Raw genomic sequence first — 15,751 nt, forward strand, 5'->3', positions numbered from 1 at the left:
GGGTTGACATGCTTGTTCCAGTGAATGTATTTGTACTGAAATGAGAAAATTCAGAAGAAGGAGCCCCATGCAGCATCCATTATAAGTAATGCTTTCAATTCCCATCAACTTTGAAGAAAGAATCAACAAAAATGAGAATAAACCTAGGCTCTCTTCTAGGCTGTGGCATTTCCATAGGCACATGCCTGGCTTTTGCCAAGGATCTCTTACCACACTAACACAGCTGGCTAGGAAGCCAATTCATACAAATTGCTGTTAAGAGAAGGGTAATACATAAAAGGGTACTGAGTATTTTACACACGCTGCGAAACAGTCCCTCTGACCAAGTACAGCAGTGACAGGTGTCAATCAGCTTCCGCCCTGCCTGAGTTTTCTGGTTTGCAGGTACCACCACGCTCCCCTGCTCACGAGCATGAGAAGCTTGTTCCCAGCATTAAACTGACATAATTACCAGGCAGGTTCAGTAATGATGATGAATCAGCCTCACAGAGGGAGCTGTTTTTCTGGCTGGCTGATATGAGAAAGCCAATCATCATCCCCCTTTGCGCTGGCATGGCTCAATCAGTAGAATGGTCTAGGATGCAGGTGGAGTTTAGTCACCTGAAGGAGGAGAGTGTACAAAAGCACAAGGAAGGGAACAGTTCCGCCTCATCATCCTAAGTGCTCGAAGAACAAGCCAATGTAAAGTCATTTTCATCCTGTCTGAATTGTGCCCAAGGAAATGGCATAATTATTTTGCTTAGAAAAAGAAATCACACTGACAGATTTTATCTGTAAAGCAGATGTTCCTGTGCTGAGCTGTGCCTTGCTTTGAGGCTTCTTCCTCTAAATCTTCCTGTCTTCCAGCTCTATCCAAGTACTACTCACCGTTAAACACCATTAGCCACATGAGCTCCTAGTTTTTTGAGCATCTCACTCTGTACCTATACAAGTCAATGCAGCACATAACTAGATTGTGGAAGAATGTAGATCTGCCGTATATAACAGTATTCCCATTGCTGCGATACTTCATTGGCTATAGCACACAGTTTTCACGAGGGTCGCATAATATTTTTAACATGTGCTCTTGCAGATACTCAATTGACAGGAGCAGTGATCCAGGGCGGTTCTTTTATGTCGACATTACATCAGGAGCGCTGATGACTGCAAGACCTCTTGACCGGGAGGACGTTTCTTGGCACAACATCACTGTACTGGCCATGGAGCTGAGTAAGGAAAATGCAGACTGTACATAGATTAAAAAGATACAATAGACAAAGCAGGCTGAGAGACATGAATTCAGCAATTCACATGTTCTTATGTACTGAGTGGAAAGCCATATTAGCTGAATTACTCTTCTGACATCAACAAGCAAACACTGCATTTTATTTATTTTTTATGCTCCTTTTCACAAGGTAGTGGGAGGAGTAGAGGCTGGCAATTAAATATAGAGTGCTACTTTTTCAATTCATTAGTATTCCACGGATTTATTTAAAACTCTTCCTGATGTGTTTCTGTAAGAGCTGTTTCTCTCCAGAAGGGCAAGGCAGCTAAAGCAGGCACTGCAAAGGCTGCAAAGCTACCAGAGCTGCCTGTCCTACATGGAAAGATTGCCTGGTGCTGGGACTGGTAGGCAGCAATGATCTTACACTGCCGGGTCACTGCTTGAAATCTAGTCTGGTTCAACAGCAAGCAAATGTCATCACCGTCTGCTTGTTGCATAAATAATTTGGACCAGAGAGCTTTGGGATCTTCTACTATGCTGAACTCCTTATACTTTTGAGTTTTATAATGAGCTAAAACTCAGCTCAGGATTCATCCATGCCAGATCTTTATCAAAGCTATGAGAACAAGGAGATGCTGATCATTACATAGTGTCAGTATGAAAAATTTAGCTGGATTTGAAATACTAACAGATGTGAACTTCATAAAGAAGCCTGGGATATATAAGCAAATAAAAGAAAAGGTTCACCCAATCTTCACCCGAAAGCTCTTTGGTCCACATAGTTTTTGCTCAGGATTTCAGTTCATTTGCCTGGGGGCAGCAGCTTTTCTGAAGCTTCCTGCCAATAGCTGAACCATTCCACATGTCTGAGAGAGCTTCCTGCACATCCCAGCTGTACCAGAGACGTGGGGCAGTTTGAGAAGAAAAAAAAGTTTTGAGAAGCTTGTCCAAAACCAAATCAGCCAACTTGGAGTTAGCAGAAGGAAAATTTCACAAGATTCGGGGTGTGACTCTGCCACAGATCTCTAGGTTGTTCCAGCACATGGTGCCTTTCTGTCCCCTTTTTAACTAGCGAGAGGGGTTGGTGACATAATAGGATCTCACTCCATCTATTTTGATGGCAGTTTCATTTTGAGCCACCAACGGACATTAAAATTCCGTGTAGATCCACATACACACACACACACAACACACAAAAGTCTGTAAGAGCTGCCCCTGCAGCAGCACTTGAGGGTGAGAGCAATATGAAGGTCTTGGTTTGACTCATCCTCCATCAATCCTGTCAGTTTTGCTCTGTACACGTGCAGCACAATATTTTAATTTAGTGAAGATTCAAAACTGTCATAGTTGAGCACTCCTGAATAAAACTCCTAGTTTTATAAGTTAGATCAATATTACTTAGAGTGTAAATGCAGACATTCATCTGCCATAGTGACAGATGTGTTAGCAAGATATTCATGGGGATGTGGAAAGCTGAAGGATTAAATTATAAATTAGGGAGAAACAATATAGTTTGAGAGTATTATCTTACTGATACAATGTGACACTTGTTATGGATACAGTACATCATTTAAGAAAATTCCAAAATTCTCTGTTTTTTATATGAACGTATCATTTCTTGCTATAAAGGGAGGTACATTTGGGGATAAATGCATGAAGTGGTATGGCTAAAAAGGTGAGAATACAAATTTTTAAGAATTTTCTTGATTTTTGTACTTTTTCTGACCTCTTAATAATGAATTTCTTTTTTTTTTTTTCTTTCTGTCTAAAATTTCATTTTATCATTCAATAAGGGGGGAAAAGATGTTTTATGGCAGAAAAACACAGTAAAAAAAAAAATTCTTCTGTAGCTGCTTAGTCTGGAAATTGTGAAGTTATGTGAAATGATGTCTGGATTTACTGGCAAAGCAAGCTAATGAACTAGTGGGACAGAAATATCACAAATGATGTCATGCAGAATGTAAAATTTTCATTGCAATTTTAAGCATCAGTGAAAGCTTTTCTCTATGATTTCATGTGTTATTACATTTTAAACCCCCCGTGTACAAAGTATCAAAGACTTGACACTATTTTTGAGTTCAAGGAACATAAATTCTGAGCAAAAATGTATCTGAAATGCAGAATTGCCACTTTCAACAAGCTCTAAATAACAAGCCTATCCTTAAAAGAGTCCCTTCCTAATTCATGCCACCAGTACTGAGGCTCAACAAACAGTATCACCCAGTCAAAGGGCAATAGAAAAAAATACAAAGCATTGTCTAAAACTTTTGGTACTGAAATAGTCCCATTGAGCTGAACCAGGTTAAAGTTTTTCACAGAATTCGTTTGAAAAAGATGTTTTTAGATGGGAAGCCAGGATAGACCACAGCATTTGCAGCTTCATTCCAAGTCACACAACATCCAAGCGACTGCATTTCCCAATGCAAAAATGTCATTTAACACAGGTCAGTAGCAAAAGGGCTGCTTTACCTGTTGAGCAGAGGGAGGAGCCGCCCCTTTCCCCTTCTTGTACACTGCCCTTCTTTACATTGTGCCTCTCCTTCCAGACAACCCCTTGCAAGTGGGCAGCGTCTCCGTGACAGTGAAAGTCCTGGATGTGAACGACAATGCACCAGAGTTTGCGAGGTTTTATGAAGCTTTTGTTTGTGAAAACGCCAAAGCAGGGCAGGTGAGAAATGCTGGTAACACCAGGCGTTGTTGGAGGGAATGCTGTCCTATGTGGAAGCATCATGCTGGAAAGGATGAGCGCTGAAATGAGGGCTCAGCTAACCACATGTTTTATCTAAACTCTGTCAGCAGCTGTCAGTGCTGCTTTCCAAAGGCAAGCACATCACACCAGGATTGACATCGTACATAGCACCTTTTTTTTTTCTCATGCAGTAGTGTCCAGACTCACTGTGCAATATACAGCACAGCTGAAGCAAAGCTTTCCCTTGGGCAGGTGCCAGCAGGCGATCACCTCCATGTGTCCTGTAGCAGCAACAAAGAGGGCAGAAGTGTCATGAGAAGGGCCATGGAGTCGGTCAGGCCTATGCGTGACAGACAAGGTTTACTTTTAAAAGACTCATCTATAAAAGCCTTAAGCACATCTGGAGTTGCATGAGCTGGACATAACATACTATATCGGCTTCAAAGGGGTGACAAACTGGATCTGTTCTGCTGTGAGCTGGAGATGGCAGAGAGTTGTAGAAAACACATGACTTCCAGCTCCAAACACTGTAGACCAGCACATCCAAGCAAGCAGTGCTTGCTTTTTGCACCTGTCTACTCCAAAACACATCAAAGTCCTTGAATGAGGTCTGCCTGTGCCACAGATAGATATGAGCTCTCCCTTCCTGGAGCTGATGCAAACTCCACCGCTGATCACTTGTTGGGAGGCGACCTCATGCTTCACCACCCAGGGTCCACACTGGGGACTTGTATCTCCTAGCGCACAGCTGACACAGCACAGTGCAAACACACAGACACACCACTCATGGTTTGTGAAGGAAATATTATGCTAACAATATCCCTGCATGTTCACTGAACCTTCTCCCATCTTGCTGTAAAGCAGAATGAAATAGCTATTCACTGCTGAGGCAACTCTCCTCACAACTATTACATACAGGTTAATTTCATCCCACTAATTTATGAAGGTCCTTAATAATATAGGGAATATAAATCATTGCCTAGTCTGTTTCCTGGTTTTGAAGGGTGAGTGGCCTAAATAATAAGCTTTCCAAGAAATGCACACTAATTTGGTCTGCTTCTTTCAGGAGAGAAAGCCAAATTTTGTTGCTACATTTTGAAAAGTTCTGAAATCCGTTTTAATGTGTTGAATAAGACTTTATTGGTCTGTCGTTTTCCTTTGAATTCAAAAACAACTTTTGAATGCAAAAACCCAGGTGAAGATTTATTCCTTGTCTAAAAAGATGTCAGAATGTTTGCTCAGATAGAGCTATCGCTCACTGTACTTCCAGCTGTTAGACCTACTTTACTAAGCCTCTACAGGTGAGGTGACAAATCTTCTGGATTTAACATTGTCTTAGTTGCTTTCCATGGTGTTATTTATTGCATATGCAGAGTGTCTGCATGGTTGCATTTTCTTTCTTTTCCACTGACATCTTGGGAAGAGTTTAACTGATTTAAAATTAAAAGAGTGATAAAATAATCAACCTGAAAACCTTCTCTACCTGCTAAAGCTAAGCTGAAAATAAGTATGGGCTTTCTTACAAGCTTTCTAATGCACAATGCCATCTTCTGAACACCCTGGGCCCTCAAAAGAAAAAAAAAGCAACATGCAATAGAAGATAGGGATTCAGCAGGGGGGAAGTGCCTGTTATTTCAACCAAACTGACTATCACCTCTTTTGTGTAAAAGTGATAGCAAAATAAATTGAGCCTGCAAGGTTTTGAGTCTCTTGTTATTCATCTGTTGTACCTCAGGAAGACAGTTTTACTCCAGTGCTCCAGCTGCTTGTATTTATATACATATATATACATTATCTGTTTGCTTATTTATTTATACTGTATATATTTTTGCTTCTTACCTGTTTCTTGCTTTGTTCTTGTATTCTGTAGCTGATCCAGACAGTGAGTGCGATTGACAGGGATGACCCACAGGAGGGTCAGCACTTCTACTACAGCCTGGCTCCAGAGGCAGCCAACAACCCCAACTTTACTCTAAGGGACAATCAAGGTAATCAGAGTGGACACAGACAGTTAGCTACTCTAATTTCTAATGCCAGAGTTGGACTTGAGAGGCTGTGGCTTATAGTGTGTGATAAGACTGCCATTTCAAATAATACCAAGTGACACCTGCTCCTTAAAGGCAGTGATAAAATGACATATTTCTTAATACATTTGAAGGTTATATGATATTTTATTCTCTATAAATATTCTCTAGCAAGAGGCCATTTTTTCTTCTTCGAGGAAATGTGCCAGTGTTTTGTGCAAATTCAGGTTTTGTGGTCAGGCTGCAGGCATCTCGGATTACCAGAGTGGAAATTGCATTCATTCAAAAGGAGATGCTTAAAGGTAGGATAGCAACTGGAACTAGGAGACAAATCTGAAGGGAATTACTTTGCTCTTTTTTTGAACTCATGTTTTCTCCCAGGCACAGAAAGGGAAGCTTCTTGTACTGTTCAGTCTTCTCCCCCAAGCACTTTTTTTCTTCCTCTTTGCACACCCTGATTTCCCTCAAAAAGGGAGGGAGGCAGGGAGGAGATGCAAAGCCTTCGGGGGGCAACTTGGCGTACAACTACAAGTCTGTGTAAGATGCGCTAAGTAGAAACTGAAATATAATGAGAAGACTCATGGCAAAACACTGGCATTTGAGTGTCCTAACCAGTGAAATTTGCTTCTTTTGGGGAAGCTTTGGTAGTTTTGGAGCCTGTAGAAAAGCCCCACTGTGACAGGCTTTGCATGTCTACCACTGATGAGGATCTCTTTGGGCAGACAATGGTGCCAAGGTCAGGTCCACACCAGCCTTCATCAGGAAATATGGATGACCTTGAGTGACCTGCTGCAGACCTTTGAAAATCAGTACGAAGGGGCTGGATTTCAGTAGTTTAGTGGGTAAAGTGCCACCAATCACAAGGATTCCAGAATAAATGGGGAGAAAGGGACCTGCAGTGCCTGCAGCCAGTCTCCAAGCAGAGTGCCCACCCACGCTCCCACACATGCCTACTTGTCACACTTATTTCCGTAAGTCCCCATCTCTGCCTCTGAAGGCATATTAAAAAGCAACATAGAGGCTAATAAAGCCTTCACTAAAAGATGCTACTAAAAAGATGCTACTTGCAGAGCCTGAAGCCCTCCTCCACAGCATGCATTGCTTTTTCATCCCAAAAAGCATTTTTTTCTATGGTGTCCCTGAAGTTTCCACACACAATTTCTTGCATTTTTATCCCCCTCTCTCTCATTGCCTCCCTATTTTTTATTTTTTAATATGTATTGCAAAAATAAGTGAACAAATGAAACACAACTATTGTTAAAACATTTGACAAACTAGGCTCACTTCATCCTCAAGGCATTGTTCCAAAAAAAGAAACTCACAAAATTCCCGGCATGAGATGCACTTTTTCTGTCTAAGGCCTTACTTGCAATAATTTATACTGACAGCAGTGACTGAATGGCTGTGCCTCCCGCTCTCTGTAAAACACCAGTTTTTCCAGAGATACATATATCAGAAGAAGCCTAGGGTACTATTGGTTACAAATTTGAAATAAAAATGTTAAGTATCAAATCACTGACTATTTGAAATATACACATTAAGGATTAACTTACTGCCTCAGCAATTTGGAGTGCAGTAATCATTTCAGTAATAATAATTTATATTTTCACCTAGGGACCACTAAGGACTATATAAATTATATGACCCAGTCACAGAGAGGGTAACTATCCTGTATGTCCAAGGGTAGCAAGACAAGAAACAGAACCCACCTTGCAAGGAGACAGCAATGCTTCCCAGGCTGCAGGAAGGCACTATTAAGATTAGCAATGGTGCTGGTTCCTTGGTCATCCAGTATCACAGTGAAAGAAACTGCAAGGTATGCAGCCTTCATGGCAACAAATAAAACCTTCATTTGTAGTGAGCAACAGATAGATCACAGTTTGCATTCTGATGAGCTGTTTTACATATTTCTTTGGCCTTTGTAACTTTAGTCTCTGAGAATGTCTTCAGTCTATTCATTCTCCACATATCTGTGGCAGACAGAGAAATCCTATTGTTCTCCACTTTATAGACGGGGATCTGGAGCAAGGAGAAATTAAGCTACTTACACGCCTGGTTCCCTTCGAGTTCAGTAAAATCCATGGGAGATAGGCGTGTAAGTATCTGCAAAGATCTGGGCATAAAGGACTTCCCAAGGCCGCATAGATATATGTGATTAAGCAGGGAATTGAGCTGGGGTCTCCTATCTCTTCAGTTACTAATGTAGGGTATTGGCAGCTGTTGTCCCCCACTTTAAATCCAGGTGAAATTATGCTGGGAAAAATTTGGCAAAAGAGGCTTGCTGTAAGAATAGAATGAACAACAAAATAACCTTAAGGCATTTCCAAATAAAACTCTGAGCTGATGTTCTGTTGACCCTAAACTGCTGCCCTCCCTCTGTGGGTAGTGGGGACTCATGAGGAGAGTGTCCATTTTAATGGGTGCAGGCATCAGAATCACACCACCACCAGGCCTGTCATTGGAAGCCTCTGGCAATCCTCCTCATTGCGTTTTAATTTGTCCTAGGAAAATTTTTGGCTATTTCTTCCTTCCCTAAAACTCTGGTCTACCTTGTTTTGTCAGAGTGCAAAAGCAGTGAGCTGAACATACCCAGGAAAAAAATGTGACCCCTTCCTCAAGCCAGTGGTGTCTGTAATTCCTGCTTCCTTGTGCTCTTTCTCCCACTCCTGGTGAAATATTTCTTTATGTTTTTTCTAACTATTCATAATTATTACAATCAGTTTTTTAAAACTAAGAGAAGTTCTGGGCTAATCATCCCCCACTCTTGTACAGATGCATGCAGAAAGAAACCAAGCCGTTCCTGTGAGAAAGGCGGTGATTAGATCAGATCTCAGAGTTTGGCCCTACACAGTGGTTAATTCCCCTGCGCTTTCCAGAGAGATGAGATACACCTTTGGCACTGGGGCAGACAACTGCAGGAAGGAAATGCTCCATGGTTTGCTCTCACAACCACATGAATACACCAGCCTGCATCCCGTGGGGAGTACAGCTGGAACCTCCTGCTGCTGATCACACAGGCAGGGGCCCTGCCATGCTGCAGTTTTCAATATCTCTGCTCAGCACTGCAGCTAAGTGTTACCATCCAGCCCTCTGTGAGCCAAAGATGCTGCATTGGAATGTGTGATGCAAAAATATTGTGCATTCTTGTCACGTTTGTTTTTTTTTTCCAACATAATGGGGCTCTCATGTCCTCACAAGCCCTCTTCACTTGATGGCTGTGGTTTAGCAGATATCAAATTTGGAAAATAATTTTGTATTCCACTTTCTGCTATGCTGCATCACGTTCCAGCATGTCCTTTGCACTGCAGTAGCACATCAAATCACATTGGCTTTTGATGAGTCACACAACAAGCTTTGGCACCAATGTTTTGCAGTTGCAGAGTAACAGGTAGAGTGCTTCTTTAGGGATGACTTGGATGTCTGCCTAATACAAACCAAAACAAATTAAAATGGATGAAATGCAATGCCAATAGTCACCAAGAGACTTTTATCACAAAAAACATTTCAGACTTGGGTGATATGGTCAGCACATCACAGCAAAAATATGTATATGTACAAACATATCTTTCGGTATTTGCTTATAGAAACTTGGGTTTGGTTTGAAAAAAATAATTATGTTTAAAAACACTTGAGATCTGTCACTAACTCATTTTGCACAGCTTCAGTCAGGTTCACTGCCTGTGACTTCTTTTACAGACAAAGTATGACCAGCTCAGAATAATGAAGTCTTTCTCCCCAACAAAGAGTATTTTACATAAAATGAAAGTTTGCTGTCACCTGGATAACATTTGTGACTTCTATTGTAAGTCAGTTTAAAGAGACTGGGTGTTTCATCCATAAAAGAGAAACGCAACCAAATTACTACACTGTTAAGGTGACTCAGATGTTTCCATTGATACAGCATAAATACAGGCACTTTGCCATTTTCTGCTCTTTGGGGTGCACTCTTTTTCTCAGGCCCAGTGATGAAAAGATGTGGTATTAATAGCTGGGAAGCACATATTTGAGGGCACATAAACACTTGGGGTGCCCCAGAAGAGGAGGTTTGCAGGAGGCAAGTGCTCCTGTCTACAGTGCACCCCTTGCCCAGGAACCACAGGAGACGCAGGGTGCTGCTCTCTGCTGGGTTTTGAGACACACCCTGGAAAATTAAGTCTGTCCACACCTGCTGCACATACTTGGAGCTCCATGGCATATCAGAGAGCGGTGACATCAGTGAACACTGACATGTACTCAGTTTTAAGCAACTTCAGGGATTTCATCTTGTACCGGGTGTTTTATCCTCAAAGCTCTAGTTTTTGGGCTCACATGTTTTAAATCACTACAATGTCACCTTATATTCACGTACAGGCATGCACACACACTTCAGAATTTTACACTTTCAGAATATAAGCTTGAAATGTCATTGGCATGCAAGAAATAAAAGACTCTGAGGTACCTTTTAAAAGCATGTCTTGAATTCAAACTAATCTCATGAACAGTGGAGCCCAACGTCTCAATACTTAAGTGTGCCAGTACTGTCTGATGCCATAAGATTTACAGCACAAAACATGGAACTTGGAGCATAATTTAAGTCTAGCAAGTAGCAAGCAAATCTAGCTTGAGTTTTGATATATTCCATATCTGGCTGTATATAATAGTCCGGATTTCACTCCTAAAAGCCATCGTATCATTTCTGATGTTCAGACTACAGCAGATAATACAGCTGATTTACCTGCATGCAGCCTGAGTCTCTGCACTGAAGAAAATCACCCAAGATTTAAATTTTAGCAGTGAATTGACAGGGAAATAATAAAGAAATGGAACAATCCCTTGTTGGTAATTTGGGTTTTTTCACAGTCTGCTTGCGATCAGAAGGTTTCTTGCCATTTCCAGGCAGCAGCTCTACTGTGCCAGTCCACCTGGGAACAGTTGATTTGCACCCTGCATTGCCAAGCATAGCAATTGTACATTAGTAACAACCTAGAGATGAAGATGACAAGGCTGCGACCTTTTTTGAGCCAAGGGAACAGGAAACAAAACTAAGTAGTAAAAGAAGCTACATGCAGCTCACCTCCCCAAAATCCCACAGCATCATTCATTACACAGGGTCAGGGCTTGTATGTCTGCCAAAGAGAAAAAGTATCTGTGTTCCTCCCCATTTATCATTGCTGGCCCAAGATTCGCAGAAATGTTTGTAAGAAGGGCTAATTTTCCTGCAGGTTCCTTTAGACTCCCTGCTGGCCCAGATCACATTGGAGTCATTCAGTCTTACACTTTCGAAAAGCCTGTGAAGTCAAAAAGCTCGAAACTCAGCACTGAAAAAATCATCACTGATGTCCAAAGATTTTGCCTTGGAATTCTTGAGATGAGAATTGAGAATAACAAATTCCTGAATTGAATTTCTTTTTGATTAGTAAACTTGGTGCACAGTCTGAAGAAACTGAGGGATGGGGTAGAGAGGAATTCAAATGACATTGGGAAATTCTGACATTAAAAAAAAAAATGCTGCATATGAAGGAAAAATCCCCAAAGGGAGGAATTTCCCTTGAAATGACCCATAGCACTCTCACTATTTTTTTCAGTGACATCATTTTGATTCATTTTGATTTAAGTTCTTATAAAAAACAGACAGTCATACTAAATGAAGCAGAATGGTCAAATCAAAGCATAATAATTCTGACAGTGATGACACGAAGCTTTCTGATTTTTTTCAATGGCAGAAGTGCCAATGAAATTGCATGTATTTTACTGAAGAATGTTCAGTTGTAAATTTTCAACTCGCTGCTGCTTTAGGATATAAAGTTGATTTTTTTCCTTAGTCTTCTTGTTGCCTCAAGCAGATGACTGTGGCATGTATCAAAAAACATAAAGGGTACCTTAATATCTCCACAGGAGTTATACTCCCTCATCTCCAAAATGGTGGCAGTGTTTAAGAGTGAGGTCTAGAAAAGCTGCTGAGCATGAGCTAACAGGGACAACAGATTGCCTTCAACTGTTTGTTTCTGTCTTGCCTTCTGAAAGCTGTTTTAGCTCAATCTGAAGGCTGTGAGTTTGTTTGGGGCACTTTATGTCAGAAGGGGTAAAGGCAACTCCTAAGGTGTGTCTGCCTTGCAGGCTTGGAGCTATGGCCTGAGAAGATTCTGGAAGGGGAGAGGCAGAGGCAAAATGCTGATTAGTGACAAACTGACTTAAAAATTAAAAAAAAATGAAAGAAAAAAAGACAGAAGACAAATGGATGTGGGTCTAGGGCTGATTTTTTTAACCTTCTTTCTCCGCTGAACCTATTTGCTCTGCATATAAGCTCTTCTCTCTATTTATTTTCTACCCTTAGACAATACAGCATGGATTTTGACCAGGCGCTCTGGCTTCAGACAACAAGAGCAGAACACCTTTTACCTCCCCATCCTGATCAGCGACAACGGCCGCCCCGTGCTGAGCAGCACGGGCACGCTGACTGTGCACGTGTGCAGCTGCGACGACGATGGCTTGGTGATGTCCTGCAACGCGGAGGCCTACGTCCTCCCTGTCAGCCTCAGCAGGGGAGCGCTCATCGCCATCCTCGCCTGCGTCTTCGTCCTGCTAGGTACACCCTCGCCTTCTTCTTGGGAGGGTGAAGGACACAACCACACACACACACATCTATGTATATGTATATATTCTATGTAGATACACACATACTTAAACAGCCAAATCGGGGAGCAGGTGGTGTAGTCAACTGCGTATGGCTTCAGACTCTGGGGTGTAGGGATGGGGGAAACCTACAGCCTGCATATATTTCTGCCAGATGCCCAATGTGCCAGGGTGTCTGCTATGGCCCTGCTTTCCTGGAAGGGGAATGCCAGGTGGAAGTATTGAGAGCTGTGGCTGGAGACACTTTTCTTTCTCATCCTGAGCAGTTTCTGATCATATGCCCCCACTGAAAACAGGAGTAGTAAGCCCAATTCCACCTTTTGTCTTTTGCCAGGGCATAGCCCCACCGCCATTTTTTTCCTTGAGGAACTACATTTAAATGGTGCCTGTGCTGCTATAAAGGGGCTGAGCACCTTCCATTTGTTCTGTCTCTACAAACAAATTTCATCTTTTCCTTGCCTAGACCTTCTATATCCTCTGTTAGCTGTTGGTATCAAAAGAACTTCAGTTACTTCATTCATTGTCTCAACTCGTGAGATATTATTTCAAAACACACATTCCCTGAAATTTCAGAGGACCCAGTTTGAGGAGCCATGGAGTAAGAGACAGGAAAATTTTTTTTAAAGAGCTTCTATTCTGGCTCTTCAAAGGAGCCTAGATACATCAGTTCAGAATTTCAGCATTCAAAACCTCTGCTGGGTTCTAGCCCTGGAAATACTGTCACTAGGTGATAGCAGATTTTTAATAGAAAAGGGCTCTGGTGCCTGGGTGACCACTTCTCACCCTGCATCTGCATCCTGTTAGCGCAGAGCAACTGATGATAGGTCTACCCAGACCGTGGCAGTGCCCTGCAGACAAACAGAAAAATGCTTTGGAGCAGACTAAAGGGTCAGCTCTGCATTTTGCTGTGTAGGCACACACGTCACCATGGTGCCTTGGCACTATCCATCTATGTCACATGCAATGCCCAATCCAAGCGGCATCCCCAAAGGAGGCTGCAAAATGCAGCTACACAGCAGGGAAAAAAAAATGTCTCTATGGAGCTGTGTGCCACTTTTACTGGTACTAGATCTGGCTAGCTTAGAAGTAGCTCAAGTGTAGCTACAGTGCATTGCAAGCACTGCTGGATATACTTATTCAAAGTGCCACCAAGAGCTAAGAATTAAGGCGAGAAATGGGACAGATTAACAGGACCTCAAGCTACTAATTTTGACTGGGGGGGCGAGGGATTTCTATACCCCTCCACCTCTAAACACCACAGCTCTTTAAATCCCAGGTGCTAGCTGGGCTCACCGAGGGGAAAATAGGGCAGCAGAGAGTCTGAAGTCCTTGCAAGATGTCTCCTCACTGATGGCCCCATGTCTTGGTTGTCTTCTGCAGTGCTGGTGCTCCTCATCCTCTCCATGCGGCGCCAACGGAAGCAGCCGTACATCATTGACGAGGAGGAGAACATCCACGAGAACATCGTCCGGTATGACGACGAGGGCGGCGGGGAGGAGGACACGGAGGCCTTCGATATCGCCGCCATGTGGAACCCACGGGAGGCCCAGCTGGTGGTGAAAAACCGGCAGGACATGCTGCCTGAAATAGAGAGCCTCTCCCGATACGTGCCTCAGGCATGCGTCATGGACAACAACGTCCACAGCTACGTGCTCGCCAAGCTGTACGAAGCTGACATGGACCTGTGGGCACCTCCCTTCGACTCCCTCCAGACATACATGTTCGAAGGGAATGGCTCGGTGGCAGAGTCACTCAGCTCCCTACAGTCGGTGACAACAGACTCAGACCAGAGCTACGACTACCTGACGGACTGGGGGCCGCGCTTCAAAAAGCTGGCGGAGATGTACGGTGCCACGGACAGCAGCGGGGCTCTGTGGTAACGGAGGAGGAATGGCAGAGGGGTTTCCACATGAAATGGTGTCCGGTTAGGTCCATTCTCATCAGATGCTTCCATGGACATGGGTGAGACCTCCTAAAAAAAATAGCAATACGGTGCTTGGATGAGGATGGGAAGAAGAGTGTGAATGAAGGTCTCTCTGGATCAGCTTTACTTGGTTAAATTAAGTCACATTTTTGAAACAGTGAGAAGTAGAAGGAAGAAAGTTTTTTTCCCTGTTTTTTACAGCAAAATTGGAAAGTTACACACCTGGAATATAAAGACATTACTCTCTTCCTCTCTCTCCATGTCTCTCTTCCTTTTACATGGCAGCTTACTGAGCTCTATACACCTGGTTTCAAAGGCCTGTAAACTCCAACTGTAATCTCCGACTCACTGAAAAATTGCCAGCACAGAAAAGTTCTTCCCCACCAGTTATTTTTCTTCCATTATAAAGGAAAATATATTGCTTGCTAACAAGAGAAAAAAAAATCCCACAAAACAGAAAATTGAAACCGGAATCTCAGAGGGCTCTTTGTAAACTAAACCTCCTCTCTCTGTTGCTAACAGAGTCCTTTTTTAATCCTTTAGAAACAAGGTCAAGGGTTTTTTTCCACCTGGCTGAGAGGGCTGGGGAAGAGGCTTTGAATTTCTGCTCTAGTTTAATGGCTGATCTATGAGTCATTGGCATTAACACTAATCCATCTCCTATCAAGTGTGTGTAAATTTATTCTGGGCTCTTTAAAACCATGACTCCACTAAATTGCTCAGAACAAAACCAGAAAATCTGCCTCTTTTGCACTGTAGATGTCTCTTCCATGTGCCAAATGTGAAGATTAGATTCTACCAATGAAAGCCAAATAAATTTTAAAAAATGAAAAAGCTATATTTGGTAACTACATGGGTTAGATGGGCTTTCCTAATCTGTGTGAGGTCAATCCAAGGGATGTTTACATACTGTAGATAACCTACTTGAACAAATGCAGTATTATAGACCAATAAATGGATGTAAGAAAATTACATGTATAAGTTTTGTATATTTGTTAATTTTGGTAATAAATATGATGTACTGCATACAGTACAGTACCTTAGCACCTCTTTTAATAAAAGTCAAACAGAAGGAAAAGACTGATGACAATTTATTGACTACTTTGCACACAGCAGTTAGTGCTTATCTGTGGCTTTACATGCCTTGAGCACAAGAAAAAATGTTTCATCAGCATTGTGTCAAGGAGATGAGCCTTCAGTTTGCAGTTTCAAGGAGACTGTCCATTTCTTTTATCATTTTTCACTTGGACATTGTCTTTAGCAGTGAATCAGGCCAAGTGCAGCCCACCAGACCAGCT

General features: G+C 42.3%; 1 protein-coding gene across 1 annotated transcript in view; it reads left to right on the top strand.

The window, feature by feature from the left end:
- Window positions 1–15,491, top strand: part of CDH20 (cadherin 20) — a 38,197-nt gene extending 22,706 nt beyond the window's left edge. The window contains exons 7-11 of the mRNA XM_082045502.1: window positions 1,073–1,209; window positions 3,751–3,872; window positions 5,764–5,881; window positions 12,231–12,482; window positions 13,910–15,491. Coding sequence (XP_081901628.1) covers window positions 1,073–1,209; window positions 3,751–3,872; window positions 5,764–5,881; window positions 12,231–12,482; window positions 13,910–14,409 — 1,129 coding nt within the window. The 3' untranslated portion in view covers window positions 14,410–15,491. The remainder of the gene's footprint in view (window positions 1–1,072; window positions 1,210–3,750; window positions 3,873–5,763; window positions 5,882–12,230; window positions 12,483–13,909) is intronic.
- The last annotated feature ends 260 nt before the right edge of the window (window positions 15,492–15,751 follow it).

The sequence above is a fragment of the Streptopelia decaocto genome, assembly GCF_964273445.1.
Source record: "Streptopelia decaocto genome assembly, chromosome: 2".
Classification (NCBI taxonomy): Eukaryota; Metazoa; Chordata; class Aves; order Columbiformes; family Columbidae; genus Streptopelia; species Streptopelia decaocto.